Source organism: Mesoplodon bidens (assembly GCF_964165515.1).
Source record: "Mesoplodon bidens genome assembly, chromosome: 9".
NCBI lineage: Eukaryota > Metazoa > Chordata > Mammalia > Artiodactyla > Ziphiidae > Mesoplodon > Mesoplodon bidens.
Genome location: NC_138166.1, coordinates 50,618,836 through 50,636,866, shown reverse-complemented (window position 1 = coordinate 50,636,866; position 18,031 = coordinate 50,618,836). Strand labels below are relative to the sequence as shown.

Below are 18,031 nucleotides of genomic sequence, written 5' to 3'. Positions count from 1 at the left end.
ATTGTATATATATGCCACATCTTCTTTATCCATTCATCCGATGAGGGACACTTAGGTTGTTTCCATCTCCGGGCTATTGTAAATAGGGCTGCTATGAACATTTTGGTACATGACTCTTTTTGAATTATGGTTTTCTCAGGGTATATGCCCAGTAGTGGGATTGCTGGGTCATATGGTAGTTCTATTTGTAGTTTTTTAAGGAACCTCCATACCGTTCTCCATAGTGGCTGTACCAATTCACATTCCCACCAGCAGTGTAAGAGTGTTCCCTTTTTTCCACACCCTCTCCAGCATTTATTGTTTCTAGATTTTTTGGTGATGGCCATTCTGACTGGTGTGAGATGATATCTCATTGTAGTTTTGATTTGCATTTCTCTAATGATTAAAGATGTTGAGCATCCTTTCATGTGTTTGTTGGCAGTCTGTATATCTTCTGTGGAGAAATGTCTATTTAGGTCTTCTGCCCATTTTTTGATGCAGTTTTTTTTTTTACATCTTTATTGGAGTATAATTGCTTAACAATGGTGTGTTAGTTTCTGCTTTATAACAAAATGAATCAGTTATACATATACATATTTTCCCATATCCCCTCCCTCTTGCGTCTCCCTCCCACCCTCCCTATCCCACCCCTCCAGGCGGTCATAAAGCATCGAGCTGATCTCCCTGTGCTATGCGGCTACTTCCCACTAGCTGTCTACCTTACGCTTGGTAGTGTATATATGTCCACGCCTCTCTTTCGCTTTGTCACAGCTTACCCTTCCCCCTCCCCATATCCTCAAGTCCATTCTCTAGTAGGTCTGTGTCTTTATTCCCATCTTACCCCTAGGTTCTTCATGACATTTTTTTTCTTCTTAAATTCCATATATATGTGTTAGCATATGGTATTTGTCTTTATCTTTCTGACTTACTTCACTCTGTATGACAGACTCTAGGTCTATCCACCTCATTACAAATAGCTCAATTTCGTTTCTTTTTATGGCTGAGTAATATTCCATTGTATATATATGCCACATCTTCTTTATCCATTCATCCGATGAGGGACACTTAGGTTGTTTCCATCTCCGGGCTATTGTAAATAGGGCTGCTATGAACATTTTGGTACATGACTCTTTTTGAATTATGGTCTTCTCAGGGTATATGCCCAGTAGTGGGATTGCTGGGTCATATGGTAGTTCTATTTGTAGTTTTGTAAGGAACCTCCATACCGTTCTCCATAGTGGCTGTACCAATTCACATTCCCACCAGCAGTGTAAGAGTGTTCCCTTTTTTCCACACCCTCTCCAGCATTTATTGTTTCTAGATTTTTTGGTGATGGCCATTCTGACTGGTGTGAGATGATATCTCATTGTAGTTTTGATTTGCATTTCTCTAATGATTAAAGATGTTGAGCATTCTTTCATATGTTTGTTGGCAGTCTGTATATCTTCTGTGGAGAAATGTCTATTTAGGTCTTCTGCCCATTTTTGGATTGGGTTGTTTGTTTTTTTTATTATTGAGCTGCATGAGCTGCTTATAAATTTTGGAGATTAATCCTTTGTCAGTTGCTTCATTTGCAAATATTTTCTCCCATTCTGAGGGTTGTCTTTTGGTCTTGTTTATGGTTTCCTTTGCTGTGCAAAAGCTTTGAAGTTTCATTAGGTCCCATGTGTTTATTTTTGTCTTTATTTCCATTTCTCTAGGAGGTGGGTCAAAAAGGATCTTGCTGTGATTTATGTCATAGAGTGTTCTGCCTATGTTTTCCTCTAAGAGTTTGATAGTTTCTGCCCTTACATTTACGTCTTTAATCCATTTTGAGCTTATTTTTGTGTATGGTGTTAGGGAGTGATCTAATCTCATACTTTTACATGTCCCTGTCCAGTTTTCCCAGCACCACTTATTGAAGAGGCTGTCCTTTCTCCACTGTACATTCCTGACTCTTTTTTCAAAGATGAGGTGACCATATGTGCGTGGGTTTATCTCTGGGCTTTCTATCCTGTTCCATTGATCTTTCGTTCTCAAGATTGCTTTGGCTATTCGGGGTCTTTTGTGTTTCCATACAACTTGTGAAATAATCTCCTGATTATTTAGTAATGTATTGTTTAGCCTCCATGTGTTTGTGTTTTTTACACTGTTTTCCCTGTAATTCATTTCTAATCTCACAGCATTGTGGTCAGGAAAGATGCCTGATATGATTTCAATTTTCTTAAATTTACTGAGGCTTGATTTGTGACCCAAGATATGATCTATCCTGGAGAATGTTCCAAGAGCACTTGAGAAAAATGTGTATTCTGTTGTTTTTGGATGGAATGTCCTATGAATATCAGTTAAGTCCATCTTGTTTAATGTATCATTTAAAGCTTGTGTTTCCTTATTTATTTTCATTTTGGATGATCTGTCCATTGGTGAAAGTGGAGTGTTGAAGTCCCCTACTATGAATGTGTTACTGTCGATTTCCCCTTTTATGGCTGTTAGTATTTGCCTTATGTATTGAGGTGCTCCTGTGTTGGGTGCATAAATATTTACAATTGTTATATCTTCTTCTTGGATCGATCCCTTGATCATTATGTAGTGTCCTTCTTTGTCTCTTCTAGTAGTCTTTATTTTAAAGTCTATTTTGTCTGATATGAGAATTGCTACTCCAGCTTTCTTTTGGTTTCCATTTGCATGGAATATCTTTTTCCATCCCCTTACTTTCAGTCTGTATGTGTCTCTAGGTCTGAAGTGGGTCTCTTGTAGACAGCATATATATGGGTCTTGTTTTTGTATCCATTCAGCCAATCTGTGTCTTTTGGTGGGAGCATTTAGTCCATTTACATTTAAGGTAATTATCGATATGTATGTTCCTATTCCCATTTTCTTAATTGTTTTGGGTTCGTTATTGTAGGTCTTTTCCTTCTGTTGTGTTTCTTGCCTAGAGAAGTTCCTTTAGCATTTGTTGTAAAGCTGGTTTGGTGGTGCTGAACTCTCTCAGCTTTTGCTTGTCTGTAAACGTTTTAATTTCTCCATCAAATCTGAATGAGATCCTTGCTGGGTAGAGTAATCTTGGTTGCAGGATTTTGTCCTTCATCACTTTAAATATGTCCTGGCAGTCCCTTCTGGCTTGCAGAGTTTCTGCTGAAAGATCAGCTGTTAACCTTATGGGGATTCCCTTGTGTGTTATTTGTTGTTTTTCCCTTGCTGCTTTTAATATGTTTTCTTTGTATTTAATTTTTGACAGTTTGATTAATATGTGTCTTGGCGTATTTCTCCTTGGATTTATCCTGTATGGGACTCTCTGTGCCTCCTGGACTTGATTAACGATTTCCTTTCCCATATTAGGGAAGTTTTCAACTATAATCTCTTCAAATATTTTCTCAGTCCCTTTGTTTTTCTCTTCTTCTTCTGGAACCCCTTATAATTCGAATGTTGGTGCGTTTAATGTTGTCCCAGAGGTCTCTGAGACTGTCCTCAGTTCTTTTCATTCTTTTTTCTGTCTTCTGCTCTGCAGTAGTTATTTCCACTATTTTATCTTCCGCATCACTTATCCGTTCTTCTGCCTCAGTTATTCTGCTATTGATCCCATCTAGAGTATTTTTAATTTCATTTATTGTGTTTGTAATCGTTGCTTGATTCATCTTTAGTTCTTCTAGGTCCTTGTTAACTGTTTCTTGCATTTTGTCTATTCTGTTTCCAAGATGTTGGATCATCTTTACTATCATTATTCTGAGTTCCTTTTCAGGTAGACTGCCTATTTCCTCTTCATTTGTTAGGTCTGGTGGGTTTTTATCTTGCTCCTCCTCCTGCTGTTTGTATTTCTGTCTTCTCATTTTGCTTATCTTACTGTGTTTGGGGTCTCCTTTTCGCAGGCTGCAGGTTCATAGTTCCCGTTGCTTTTGGTGTCTGTCCCCAGTGGCTAAGGTTGGTTCAGTGGGTTGTATAGGCTTCCTGGTGGAGGGGACTAGTGCCTGTGTGCTGGTGGATGAGGCTGGATCTTGTCTTTCTGGTGGGCAGGTCCACGTCTGGTGGTGTGTTTTGCTGTGCAAAAGCTTTTGAGTTGAATTAGGTCCCACTTGTTTATTTTTGTTTTAATTTCCATTACTCTGGGAGACAGACTGAAAAAGATATTGCAGTGATTTATGTCAGAGAGTGTTCTGCCTATGTTTTTCTCTAAGAGATTTATAGTGTCTGGTCTCATATTTAGGTCTTTAATCAACTTTGAGTTTACTTTTGTGTATGGTGTTAGGGAGTGCTCTAATTTCATTCTCTTACATGTAGCTGTCCAGTTTTCCCAGCACCATTTATTGAAGAGAGTGTCTTTCCTCCATTGTATAGTCTTGCCCCCTTTATAGTAGATTAATTGACCATAGGTGCATGGGTTTATTTCTGGGCTTTCTATCCTGTTCTATTGATCTGTATGTCTGTTTTAGTGCCAGTACCAAACTGTTGTGATGACTGTAGCTTTGTAGCAGAGTCTGAAGTCAGGGAGCCTGATTCCTCCAGCTCCATTTTTATTAAGATCGCTTTGGTTATTCGGGGTCTTTTGTACCTCCGTACAAATTTTAAGACTTTTTGTTCTAGTTCTGAGAAAAAAGGCATTGGTAGTTTGATAGGGATTGCACTGAATCTGTTGATTGCCTTGGGTAGAACGGTCATTTTGACAATATTGATTCTTCCAATCCAAGAACATGGTATATCTTTCCATCTGTTTGTTTAATCTTTGACTTCTTTCAAGTGTCTTACAGTTTTCAGAGTACAGGTCTTTTGTCTCCTTAGGTAGTTTTATTTCTAGGTATTTTATTCTTTTTGATGTGATGGTAAATGGGATTGTTGAACAACAAAAGATCAGAAAGAGAAATTCAATAGAGTATAGAAATGCAATATAGGAACTTCCCTGGTGGTGCACTGGTTAAGAATCCGCCTGCCAATGCAGGGGACATGGGTTCAATCCTTGGTCCAGGAAATCCCACATGCTGTGGAGCAATGAAGCCCATGCACCACAACTACTGAGCCTGCATGCTAGAGCCCGCGATCCACAACTGCTGAGCCTGCATGCCACAATTACTGATGCCCATGCACCTAGAGCCTGTGCTCTGCAACGAGAAGCCACTGCAATAAGAAGCCTGCACACCACAACGAAGAGTAGCCCCTGCTCGCTGCAACTAGAGAAAGCCAGCACACAGCAACAAAGACCCAACACAGCCATAAATAAATAAATACACACATACATACATACATACATACATACATACATATATACAAAAAAAAAGTAAAAGAATCTGTCTTACAATGCAGGGGACACTGGTTCAATTCCTGGTTGGGGAACTAAGATGCCACATGCCACAGGGCAACTAACCCATGTGCCACAACTTGAGAGCTCATATGCCGCAACTACAGAGCCAGTGCGCCATAACTTGAGCCCACGCACCACAACTAGAGGGAAGACTGCGCACTGCAACAAAAGATCCCGTGTGCCACAACTAAGACCTGACACAGCCAAATAAATAAATATATATATATATATATATTTTAAAAGAAACAATTTTAGTCACCCTTCTATTTAAAATTTTAAAAAAAGGAAATGCAACAGATTCCTGTGTATTAATTTTGTAACCTTCCAATTTACCAAATTCATTGATAGGCTCTAGTGGTTTTCTGGTAGTGCCTTTAGGATTTTCTATGTATAGTATCATGTCATCAACAAACAGTGACATTTTTACTTGTTCTTTTCCAATTTGGATTCCTTTTATTTCTTTTTCTTCTCTGACTGCTGTATATAGGACTTCCAAAACTATGTTGAATACAAGTAGTGAGAGTGGACATCCTTGTCTTGCTCCTGATCTTAGAGGAAATGCTTTCAGCTTTTCACTGTTGAGTATGATGTTTTGCTGTGGGTTTGTCGTATATGGCCTTCATTATGTTGAGGTATGTTCCCACTGTGCCCACTTTCTGGAGTTTTTATCATAAATGGGTGTTGAATTTTGTCAAAAGCTTTTTCTGCATCTACTGAGATGATCACATGGTTTTTACCTTTCAATTTGTTAATGTGGTGTATTACAGTGATTGATTTGCGGATATTGAAACATCCTTGCACCCCTGGGATAAATCCCATTTGCTCATGGTGTGTGATCCTTTTAATATATTGTTGGATTTGCTTGCTAATATTTTGTTGAGGATTTTTGTGTCTATGTTCATCAGTGATACTGGTCTGTAATTTTTTTTGTGGTCTCTTTGTCTGGTTTTGGTATCAGGGTGATGGTGGCCTCATAGAATGAGTTTGAGAGTTTTCCTTCCTTTGCAATCTATTGGAACAGTTTCAGAAGGATAGGTGTTAACTTCTCTCTAAATGTTTGATAGAACTCGCCTGTGAAGCCATCTGGTCCTGGACTTTCGCTTGTTCAGAGTTTTTTAATCATGGTTTCAATTTCATGACTTGTGATTGGTCTGTTTATATTTTCCATTTCTTCCTGTTTCAGTCTTGGGAGATTGTACCTTTCTAAGAATTTGTCCATTTCTTCCAGGTTGTCCATTTTATTGGCATACAGTTCCTTGTAGTAGTCTCTCATGATCCTTTGTATTTCTGTGTCCATTGTAACTTCTTTTTCATTTCTCATTTTATTGATTTGAGTCCTCTTCTTTTTTTCTTGATGAGTCTGGCTAAAGGTTTATCAATTTTGTTTATCTTTTCAAAGAACCAGCTTTTAGTTTAATTGATCTTTGCTATTGTTTTCTTTCTCTCTATTTCATTTATTTCTGCTCTGATCTTTTATGATTTCTTTCCCTCTACTAACTTCAGGTTTTGTTTGTTCTTCTTTCTCTAGTTGCTTTAGGTGTAAGGTTAGGTTTTTTGAGACTTTTTTGTTTCCTGTAAGACTGTATTGCTAGAAACTTCTGTCTTAGAACTGCCTTTGCTGTATCCCATAGGTTTTGGGTCATTGTGCTTTTGTCTCTAGGTATTTTTTTGATTTCCTTTTTGATTTCTTCAGTGATCCATTGGTTGCTCGAAGCATATTGTTTAGCCTCCACATATTTGTTTTTTACAGTTATTTTCTTGTAATTGACTTCTAATCTCATAGTGTTGTGGTCCAAAAAGATGCTTGATATGATTTCAACTTTTCTTAAATTTACCGAGGTTCACTTTGTGGCCCAGCATGTGGTCACTCCTGGAGAATGTTCCATGTGCACATGAGAAAAATGTGTATTCTGCTACTACTGGATGGAATGGTCTATAAATATCAATTAAGTCCATCTGGTCTCATGTGTCATTTAAGGCCTGTGTTTCCTTATTGATTTTGTGTCTGGATGATCTGTCCATTGATGGAAGTGGGTTGTTGAAGTTCCCCACTATTACTGTGTTACTGTTAATTTCTCTCTTTATGGCTTTTAGTATTTGCCTTATACATTGAGGTGCTCCTACATTGGGTGCATATATATTTACAATTGTTATATATTTTTGGATTGACCCCTTGATCATTATGTCCTTCTTTGTCTCTTGTAACAGTCTTTATTTCATAGTTTATTTTGTTTGATATTAGTATTGCTGCTCCAGCTTTCTTTTGATTTCCATTTGCATGGAATACCTTTTTCCATTCCCTCACTTTCAGTTTGTATGTGTCCCTAGGGCTGAAGTGGGTCTCTTGTAGACAGCATGTATACGGGTTTTGTTTTTGTATCCATTCAGTCAGTCTATGTCTTTTGGTTCAAGCATTTAATCCATTTACATTTAAGGCAATTAAAGATATGTATGTTCCTATTGCCATTGTCTTGTTTTGGATTTGTTTTTGTATGTCTTTTTTCTTCCCTTCCTCTTTTGTTCTCTTGTGGTCTGATAACCATCTTTAGTGTTGTATTTGGGTTGCTTTCTTTTTTGTGTGTGTATCTATTGTAGTTTTTGGGTTTGCTGTTCCCATGAGGTTTTGATATAGCAATATATATATGTTCAAGGTTGTTTTACGTTGCTGGTCTCTTTCCCACCTAGAGAAGTTTTCTCTGTCAAATCTAAATGAGAGCCCTGCTCGGTAGAATGTTCTTGGTTGCAGGTTCTTCTCTTTAAATATATCATGTCACTCCCTTCTGGCCTGCAGTTTCTGCTGAGAAATCAGCTGATAACCTTACGGGAGTTCCCTTTTATGCTATTTATCATTTTTCCCTTGTTGCTTTTAATAGTTTGTCTTTAATTTTTGTCAATTTGATTACTATGTGTCTTGGCATGTTCCTCCTTAGGTTTATACTGCCTGGGACTCTCTGTGCTTCCTGGACTTGGAAAACTGTTTCCTTTCCCATGTTAGGGAAGTTTTCAGCTATTGTCTCTTCAAATATTTTCTCAGGTCCTTTCTCTCTCTCTTCTTCTGGGACCCCTATAATGCTAATGTTGGTGCCTTTAATGTTGTCCCAGAGGTCTCTTCGGCTGTCTTAATTTCTTTTCATTCTTTATTCTGCTCTGTGGCAGTGATTTCCACTGTTCTGTCTTCCAGATAACTTATCCATTCTTCTGCCTCATTTATTCTGCTATTGATTCCATCTAGTGTATTTTTCATTTCAGTTATTATACTGTTCATCTTTGTTTGTTCTTTAGTTCTTCTAGGTCTTTGTTAAACATTTCTTGTACCTTCTCGACCCTTGCCTCCATTCTTTTTTCCAAGATCTTGGATCATCTTCACCATTATTATCCTGAATTCCTTTTCCAGTAGGTTGGCTATCTTCACTTCACTTAGTTGCTCTTCTGGGGTTTCATCTTGTTCCTTCATCTGGGACATATTCCTCTTCCATCTGATTTTGACTAACGTCCTGTGACTGTGGTTTCTGTTCCACAGGCTGCAGGATTTTAGTTCTTGCTTCTGCTGTCTGCCCTCTGGTGGTTGAGGCTGTCTAAGAGGTTTGTGCAGGCTTCCTGATGGGAGGGGCTGGTTCCTGCCCCTTGGTGAGTGGGGCTGGGTTTTGTCCCTCTGATGATGGGTAGGGCTGTGCTCATGGAGACTTTAATAAGCCCCTTGTCTGCTGATGGGTGGGGCTGTGTTCCCACCCTGTTGGTTGTTTGGCCTGAGGCGTCCCAGCAGTGGAGCCTACAGGCTGTATGGTGGGGCTAACAGTGGCCTCTGGGAGGGCTCAGACCAATGAGTACTTCCCAGAACTGCTGATGCCAGTGTCTTTGTTCCCTCAGTGAGCCACAGCTGCCCCCAACCTCTGCAGGAGATCCTCCAATACTAGCAGGTAGGTCTGGCCCAGTCTCTTATCAGGTCACTACTTTTTTTCCTGAGTCCTGGTGCACACGAGACTGTGTGTGCCCTCCAAGAGTGGAGTTTCTGTTTCCCCCAGTCCTGTAGAAATCCTGTGATCAAACCCTGATGGCCTTCAAACTCGGGTTCTCTGGGGACTCCTCCTCCTGTTGCCAGACCCCCATGCTGGGAAGCCTGACATGGGGCTCAAAACATTCACTCCTGTGGGATAACTTCTTGGAATAATTGTTTTCCAGTTTGTGGGTCACCCACCCACCAGGTATGGGATTTGATTTTATTGCAGTTGCGCCTTTCCCACTGTCTCACTGTGGCTTCTTCTTTGTCTCTGGATGTTGGGTATCTTTTTCGGTAAGTTCCAGCGTTTTTTCGTCAATGGTCGTTCACCAGTTGGTTGTGACTTCTGGTGTTTGCGTAGGAAGGGAGTGAGCTCACATCCTTCTCCTTCACTATCTTGAGCTAATCCTCCATCCCCCTACTTTCAATTCATGTGTGTCCTTTGCCCTAAAGTAGGTCTCTTGTAGGCAGCATGTTGTGGTTCTTGTAGTAATCTTTTAATTTCCATTATAATTAAAAATCCTCATGTAGTTGGATAGGTGGGTCATCCCCTTGATTGCATTCAGGCTGAAATCCTGAATGTTCTTTGAGGAAATAAAACAGACTGTCTTTACTTTACAAATTAGAGTCTGCAAAACCAGAAATGTGGCTCTAGAAACAATTCAAAAGTTCACCTCACTTTACCAACCCCCAAACCTCCCCTATTCATCTCAAAATGCTTGCAGATACTGTAAAAGATCAGGATGTTAGAAGAGAACTGTTCTAAGAAGATAGATAGATAGGAAATTTTAAGTAGTAGTTACCCTAGACTTCTGATAATAAAGAAATATACCTTAAAACTCCTAGGAAAAGGAAACAATCAGCAAAACAGAGATAACCTACTGACTGGGAGGAAATATTTGCAAATGATATGACCAATAAGGGGTTAATATCCAAAATATATAATGTGTTCATATAAGTCAATATCAAAAAAACAACCTGAGTAAAAAATGGGCAGAGGATCTGAATAGACATTTCTCCAAAGAAGATATACAGATGGCCAACAGACACATGAAAAGATGATCAACATCTCTATCAGAGAAATGCAAATCAAAACCACAGTGAGATATTGCCTCACACCTGTCAGAATGGCTATCATCAAAAAGATTATAAATAACAAATAATGGCAAGGATGTGGAGAAAAGGGGACTATCCTACAGTATTGGTATAAATGAACATTTGGGCAACCACCATAGAAAATAGTATGCAACCCAGCAATCCCACTACTGGGCATATACCCTGAGAAAACCATAATTTAAAAAGAGTCATGTACCACAATGTTCACTGCAGCTCTATTTACAATAGCCAGGACATGGAAGCAACCTAAGTGTCCATCAACAGATGAATGGATAAAGAAGATGTAGCACATATGTACAATGGAATATTACTCAGCCATAAAAAAAACGAAATTGAGTTATTTGTAGTGAGGTGGATGGACCCAGAGTCTGTCATACAGAGTAAAGTAAGTCAGAAAGAGAAAAACAAATACTGTATGCTAACACATAAATATGGAATCTAAAAAAAAAAAAGGTTCTGAAGAACCTAGTGGCAGGGCAGGAATAAAGACGCAGATGTAGAGAATGAACTTGAGGACATAGGGAGGGGGAAGGGTAAGCTGGGACAAAGTGAGAGAATGGCATGGACATATATACACTACCAAATGTAAAATAGCTAGCTAGTGGGAAGCAGCCACATAGCACAGGGAGATCAGCTCGGTGCTTTATGTCCACCTAGAGGGGTCAGATAGGGAGGGAGACACAAAAGGGAGGAGATATGGGGATATATGTATATGTACAGTTGATTCACTTTGTTATACAGCAGAAACTAACACCATTGTAAAGCAATTTACTCCAATAAAGATGTTTAAAAAACAAAACAAAACAAAACAAAATGGAGGTGCCTCAAAAAACTAAAATTATAGAACTACCTTATGATCCAGCAATTCCACTCCTGGGTATATATCCAAGGAAAACAAACAGTAATTCAAAAAGATACATGCATCCTAATGTTCAAAGCAGCATTATTTAGAATTGCCAAGGCATGGAAGCACCATTAAGTGTCCATCAATGAACAACTGGCTTAAGAAGATGTAGTATGTATACACAGTGGAATACTACTCAGTCCTTAAAGAAGAATGAAATATTGCCATCTGCCACAACATAGATGGACCTAGAGAATATTATGCTCAGTGAAATAAGTCAGAAAAGACAAATACTCTGTTAACACTGATTTTGGAATCTAAAAAATAAAACGAATGTACGAAACAAACAGAAATGGACTCACAGATACAGAGTACAAACTAGTGGTTACCAGTCTATAGAGGGAAGGAGGGAGGAGCAAGGCAGGAGCTGGGGATTAAGAGGTACAAACTACTATGTATAAAATAAGCAACAAGGATAGTTTGTACAGCACAGGGAAATACAGCCATTACTTTGCAATTTTAAATGGAGTATAATCTATAAATATTGAATCACTATGTTGTATGCCTAAAGCTAATATAATATTGTACATCAACTATACTTAAAAAAAAAAAAAAAAACTCCTACGAGAAAACTTGCATTCTTCCTCTGTCCCTTGAAGATGTAAATCTTATCATGTCTTTGAAATGTAAACACCCAGGAGATAGCTAAGATACTGCCTATAATCACCTGAGACTGGGGAAAAAAAGGAGTTGAGGGGACAAGGCTTTTAAAAAATAGACTGCTATAAAAACTTCCATGGCTAAAATTTTGGGATGGAAACCACAGGGTCTGTTTGTCTCTCTGTGTTTATCTTATGTCTATGGATATGTTATGTATATGTGATACTTTTCTACGTCTGGATGAATATTGCCAAAATTAATTTGTAAAAAGATCTATTTAATTGGCTTAAAGAAAAAAGCACTCATCAAATTTAATATTTCTAAACTCTCAGAAACATAATACAAACCAATCCAAATTCTTCTCAAGTTTATGTGATCTGGTATAATTTTCAGTAAATAAAAGCTAGTTTAAGTATACATCTGTTACAAAATTTGCCATGGTGGCTGTTTTAATGTCTCATGAAATTTTCATAAGTAATCTAAATATGAAATATTTAGAAATATAAAATATAAAAAATATAATATATATTATATATATATATAATATTATATATAAAAAATATAAAATATAAAATATATGAAATATTTAGAAATATAAAACTTAACTAGTTCTTAAGTGAACTTCTCAACAATAATTAAGTTTTTTTTTTTTTTTTTTTTTCTTTTTGCGGTATGCGGGCCTCTCACTGTTGTGGCCTCTCCCGTTGCGGAGCACAGGCTCCGGACGCGCAGGCCCAGCGGCCATGGCTCACGGGCCCAGCCACTCCGCGGCACATGGGATCCTCCCAGACCGGGGCACGAACCCGTATCCCCTGCATCGGCAGGCGGACTCTCAACCACTGCGCCACCAGGGAGGCCCAATAATTAAGTTTTATAATATGTCTACTTTAATAGTTTCCAGAATCTCTAAATAAAATACTGAAACATTAATTATTGAACATTTATTTACTTTTGGCTTCTTACTACATAGGAACTAAAAATACTTGGATGTATAAATAAATGTGTCCTATTCTATACTGAAGAATTGTACTGTTAAACTGTATTCTTTTAGAAATTATGAAATGTATGCATTAATTTGCCAGTCTACAGAATGCTGGTGTAACAGTTCACAATCACTAGAAATTAAGGTTTAAGTGTTAAGAATTCTAATTTATATAATTAAAATTGAGAAATAAGGAAAACAACTGTATGCAACTCTATTCTGATTGTTTCAGAATGGGAAAGAGAATAAAGGGGTATGGAACGTTCGAGAGAGACTTTTACTTTGTCAAGCTGGCTAAAATGGAATGAATTTATTATAAGGGTTCTAAAAAATAAGTTTTAATATCAGTAGTGTACTTATATAAAACTAAAACTTCTCTTTCAGGACAAAATTTTTTTGGACTATTAGTCTGCTATTGATAAGACTGAAAGGTTTTTCTTTACCTTTTAAGTAGTCTGCCTAGAAAACAAAGAAAAATAATTTCCTATGCCTCATGTCTGATTGCTTATGAAAATGCTCTTCTCAAGGTGCTTTTTGTTGTTTTTTTTACAACTATGTAACTTTCTGTATTTGCCTGCAAAGTCTTTAACTGTCACTTTGGTTAAGTGAATAGTATTGTTTAACAGTGACCTATGATAGTATGCTGTTTTCAAACCAAATATTTTTGACAAACCTCTCCAAAATCAAATTCTAAATAAGGCTTTTGACCTTTAACTCTGGGATTTTCCAGAGGGCCCCTGGAACGTCTCAAAAGATTTATTTTCTTTCTCCCCTTATAAAAAGAGAGATATAAATTAGGATTACTTGATATATTAAATTACATGGGAAACACTGAAATAATACTAAAAGTTATATTTATATGGATGTTATTAATGTCTTATAGAAACTGTATAAAATTCCTAAATATCTGATATGTAATATTATCAACCATAATTCCAGTTGTCTTAAAATACTATATCACAGAAATAACCAAATTTCCTTATCAAATGCATTATAATGAAGTTTCATCAGATCTTTAACCATGGCCATTTTTAAGTCTTTTGTCGTTTACAGTTATTGTAAAAGTGTTCCTGCAAAAGTGCTTCATCTTCAATGAGACTCATGGAAAGGACTCTAACAAGAACAGTTTTCTGATAATTTTCAATTTATACCACTGAATTAGGTAAGAATTTGCAGAACTCTAATGGGGAAACTGATGGCTTCATAAAACTGCTAACAAAAGATCCATAAAAATTAACTACATGGGACTGAATGAACTACTGAGGATCATTATAATTTTTATGACTTTGTTTGAAACATTGTTCTTTTGTTTTTCCAGATTTAAGGAAACCTTTTTTTTTTTTTTTTTTTTTTTTCCTTGTTCTTTTCTCTTAAGCTATCAGTAATTCGGTAAAATATACCTTTGTGAACAAAGATGAAACATGTTTTTCTCCTACCTGATCCCTCCAGAATTCAGAAACTCTTAGTGAGTATTCTTATTTTCATGGATATAGTTATTTCCATAAGTCCAATAAGAATCCTTTCTCCTAGTAACAGGACACAATTGGAAACATTGGTTATATCATCAAGGCTTTGACTGGAATGTCGTATTTGAGAATGTGCATAGAACAGAAAAACTAGACAGTTTTAAGGAACTAAGGTTGATTTTATGGAGCCAATAAACCTCCTTGGAAAACCAGCCTGGTACCTTGCTTACAGAGTTCCCAGTAACCTTACCAGGTGAGTAAAGGAAGGTTATTTCCTGGCAAGTACAAGGACTTCAGGCTATTTTGAGGACCTCTGAAAGAGAAATTAACCCAAATACTGCTGACCCTTCAACAACACAGGGGTTAGGGGTGCCAACCCCACCCCTCTACCCTCCTCCACCAACACACAGTCAAAAATCTGTATATTTATAGTCAGCCTTCTGTACCCACAGTTCTGCATCCACAGATTCAACCAGCCATGGATTGTGTAGTACTGTAGTACATGTTTATTGAAAATCTGTATAAGTGGACCCATGCAGTTCAAGTCCATGTTGTTCAAGGGTCAACAGTACATAGCTATTGCAAGCGAAATCTGATGGTAAGTCCTTGGCTCAGCTTCCTAGCCTCAAGAGGCTTTTAAAAGGTCAATCTGAGATTCCTTATGAAAATTTCCAGGAAAGGAGATTTAAAAGCATCTATATGGTCCATTACTATTCTTGTCGAACTTATGTAAATAATCAGGCCAAGTTCAGTGCAACTAGACTTAATTTGAAAATAGTCTAGTCTTACTGTTGTTATCTTTGTTAGAAATGGGGGTCATTGTAGAGAGAGAAATCATGTTTCAGTAATACACCTTTGTGGATATCAGATTCTAGTGCTGTTAATTGTCTTTGACGTTTGGATTTCTACCTGTAAACTAGACTGGATCCTGAATTATTCTAGTTTCCACCCCAAACTGCCATGTGGATTATTTTGACTTAAAGGGAACAAGACCCAGCAGACTCAAGAAAAGCTTTTTACCTCTCCCTTAACTGCCTAAAAGAATTTAGATATGGGGCCTGCACCAGAAAGAGCTATTACCAGAGATAACATTTTTAATCTCAAAAGACTTTTATCTGCATGACAGGACAAACGTCTGATTACCAAACACCTGTTCTTCCCATTATCCTGTGAATTGCCCTCCTTCCCTTTGAAGTCCAGGCCCTTATCTCTGTCCTTAGCTCAGGACAGTATATAAGCCTCAACTGCCTGATTGACTTTAGTCTACTATTTTTATGCAGATCCTGAATGTACAAAATTAGTTTTTCTCCTGTTAATCCATCTTATGTCAATTTAATTATTAGACCAACCAAAGAACCCAGAAGGGAAGGAAAAATTTTCTACCCTTTCAATGTACACATGCATGTACACATATGTGCATGCATACCCCAGAATATAGCAAAATTCAACAAGGAAGTTGTAACTTCTAAAGACCAGGAATACATTTCTTTTTTTTCCCATTTTTAACTTTCTTTAAATTGAGATATAATTGACATATAAGGTTGTATTAGTTTTAGGTGTACAACATAGTGATTTGATATATGTACATATTGTGAAAGAATCACCACAGTAAGTATAGATATCATCCATCATCACCTCAGTTACATTTTTTTTCTTGTGAAAAGAATTTTTAAGATCTATTCTATTAGTAACTTGAAAATATATACTACAGTATTGTTAACTGTAGTCATCATGCTGTACATTACAGAGGAATGTATTTCTTGAATTAAGTTGAATCACTGACCTAGAATGGTTCCCAGTCTATGGGTCTCAGACTCCAAAGTTATTAGTGAGACAACTGCAGGCCTATAAATTCAAATGTATATTAAACATGGTCTACAAGTGAATAAATGTGAATGTATTTAAATGTTCTTTGATTATTAATGAGATTAATAAAATATAAATTATTTTGAAAACAAAACAGTTGTATTTTCATAATTTTTGGAGACTATAGTGGAATCATTTTGGGCTTTTGATTTTCCTTTTTTTCTTTGACGCTTTTAAAATTAAACCAGGTCATTAACCAATTCATTTGATTATATTTGAGTTATTTATAATGAAAATTCATTTTTGACTTCTATATTCCTGAAGTTTTTGGGTATTTAAATGCATGGCTACTAAGCAAATGTTTTGAATTGCTTTTAAATATTCAAAATGTTATTTGTGATTTGAAAAGAACTTTAAAAGTTTGAATAACTGTCACCTATAATAATATCTACACTTCTGAATCAGAATCTTTTACTTACAGCTCAGCAAAGTTCTTCCAGTCATCTTCACTGATGGATGGCCTTGTGTGACTGAGCGCAGTCATTAAATGTGACTGACTAATAGCCAGACTGGTTCTGATGGAGCCTGGTTGGTTAAGGGCATCATCCTCCTTAAATAAAAAAAAAGACAAAAGTTAACTTAGAGACATGATGGAAAAGGAAGTCCAAGTGTTATTTCTTTTTGCCAGTTTTCTTAGACTATACATTCTCTTTCTCATAAGATTACTAAAAATTGTTAGCACATAATCATTTGACTGATGTGTTTCAGTCCCTTGTTTATAAAGAGCTCATTTACTAATCAAAAAAATACATATCAAAAAGGAAAAACAATTTTTAAAAAGTTTTACAATTAAAATGAAGAGGAAAAAGCCATACTCCAATTTGGCTTTGGTATCTGCCTTTGATAATACTGATGTCTGCCCTCAGTTGATCTCTTTGTTCCTGTGTGAGCTCTTGATAACCCTCTTGTGAGGCTGTTCTGAAGACTGGGGGTTGTGAAGACAGATCTTTCCCAGGAACTCCAGGAAAATCCCGAGTCATGGAGCTTGGTGCTGACAGGCATTGTGAGCTCTTCGTTGTTAAGCATAATAATGAGAGAAGGAAGGGAGAAGGGGAGAGAGGAAGGGAGGGAAAAAGAGCAAAGGAGAAAAAAATTATGTATTTATCAAAGATAGAATAATGAACTTTAAGCAATAAAACTTTAACATGGGTAAGGTTACATTTTAACTAACTGAAATTAAGTAAGTTTAAAATACGTTCATATTCTATAAAGGTTCATCTATACCTATGTTGTTGAACCACCACAGAGTGAAAACTGCCATCATACAAGGTTTTTATAATGCTTTGTTATTAAATCCACCACAAATGCCCTAATGATAGGGTATACACTAAGGTTCTGGGACATTTCTACATGTAAGTTAAGAAACAGAAAACAAAGACTAGAATTAAAACAGCTTACTATTCTTGAAAATAAAAATGGGTTATGTTTATATTTTTTAAAACCTAATAAAGGAAATTTAACCCAAAATTACTAAATATTTGTAAAAATGTTATGTTAACCAATAAAGCAACAGTGAACCACTGTTAATTTTTTGAGATATGTGTCAAATGCTATTTTAGTTTAGAAAAACAATGATATTGCCCAAATTTAAACATTTTCCTTGTTGAAACATTATTATTACTAATAACTTTTTCACTGTGCTTATATTTTCCACCAGAAGTACTACCAATAGATAACATTTGGTTGTTAGGATTTTTGACATTATTGTACCAAATTTCTCATTATCCTCAACTGTTCTATAATAATAATTTAAGTTTAATACAAAATGAATCTGCTACTAAAGATGTTTTAAAGCCACTAATGAAGGGAGAAAAACCTGAAAGAAACCAAAGGGTAATCACAACCACTGGCT

General features: G+C 36.7%; 1 protein-coding gene across 2 annotated transcripts in view; it reads right to left on the bottom strand.

Moving 5' to 3' along the window:
• The window catches only part of PEX1 (peroxisomal biogenesis factor 1), a 79,332-nt gene that overhangs the window by 11,395 nt on the left and 49,906 nt on the right, over positions 1–18,031 (bottom strand). The window contains exons 22-24 of one of the 2 annotated variants that reach the window (XM_081243406.1): positions 16,995–17,189; positions 16,599–16,729; positions 14,284–14,373 (exon numbers count right to left, since the gene is read on the bottom strand). In XM_081243406.1, the coding sequence (XP_081099532.1) occupies positions 14,310–14,373; positions 16,599–16,729; positions 16,995–17,189 (390 nt within the window). In that variant the 3' untranslated portion in view covers positions 14,284–14,309. The remainder of the gene's footprint in view (positions 1–14,283; positions 14,374–16,598; positions 16,730–16,994; positions 17,190–18,031) is intronic. The other variant, XM_081243405.1, reaches the window with a different exon arrangement.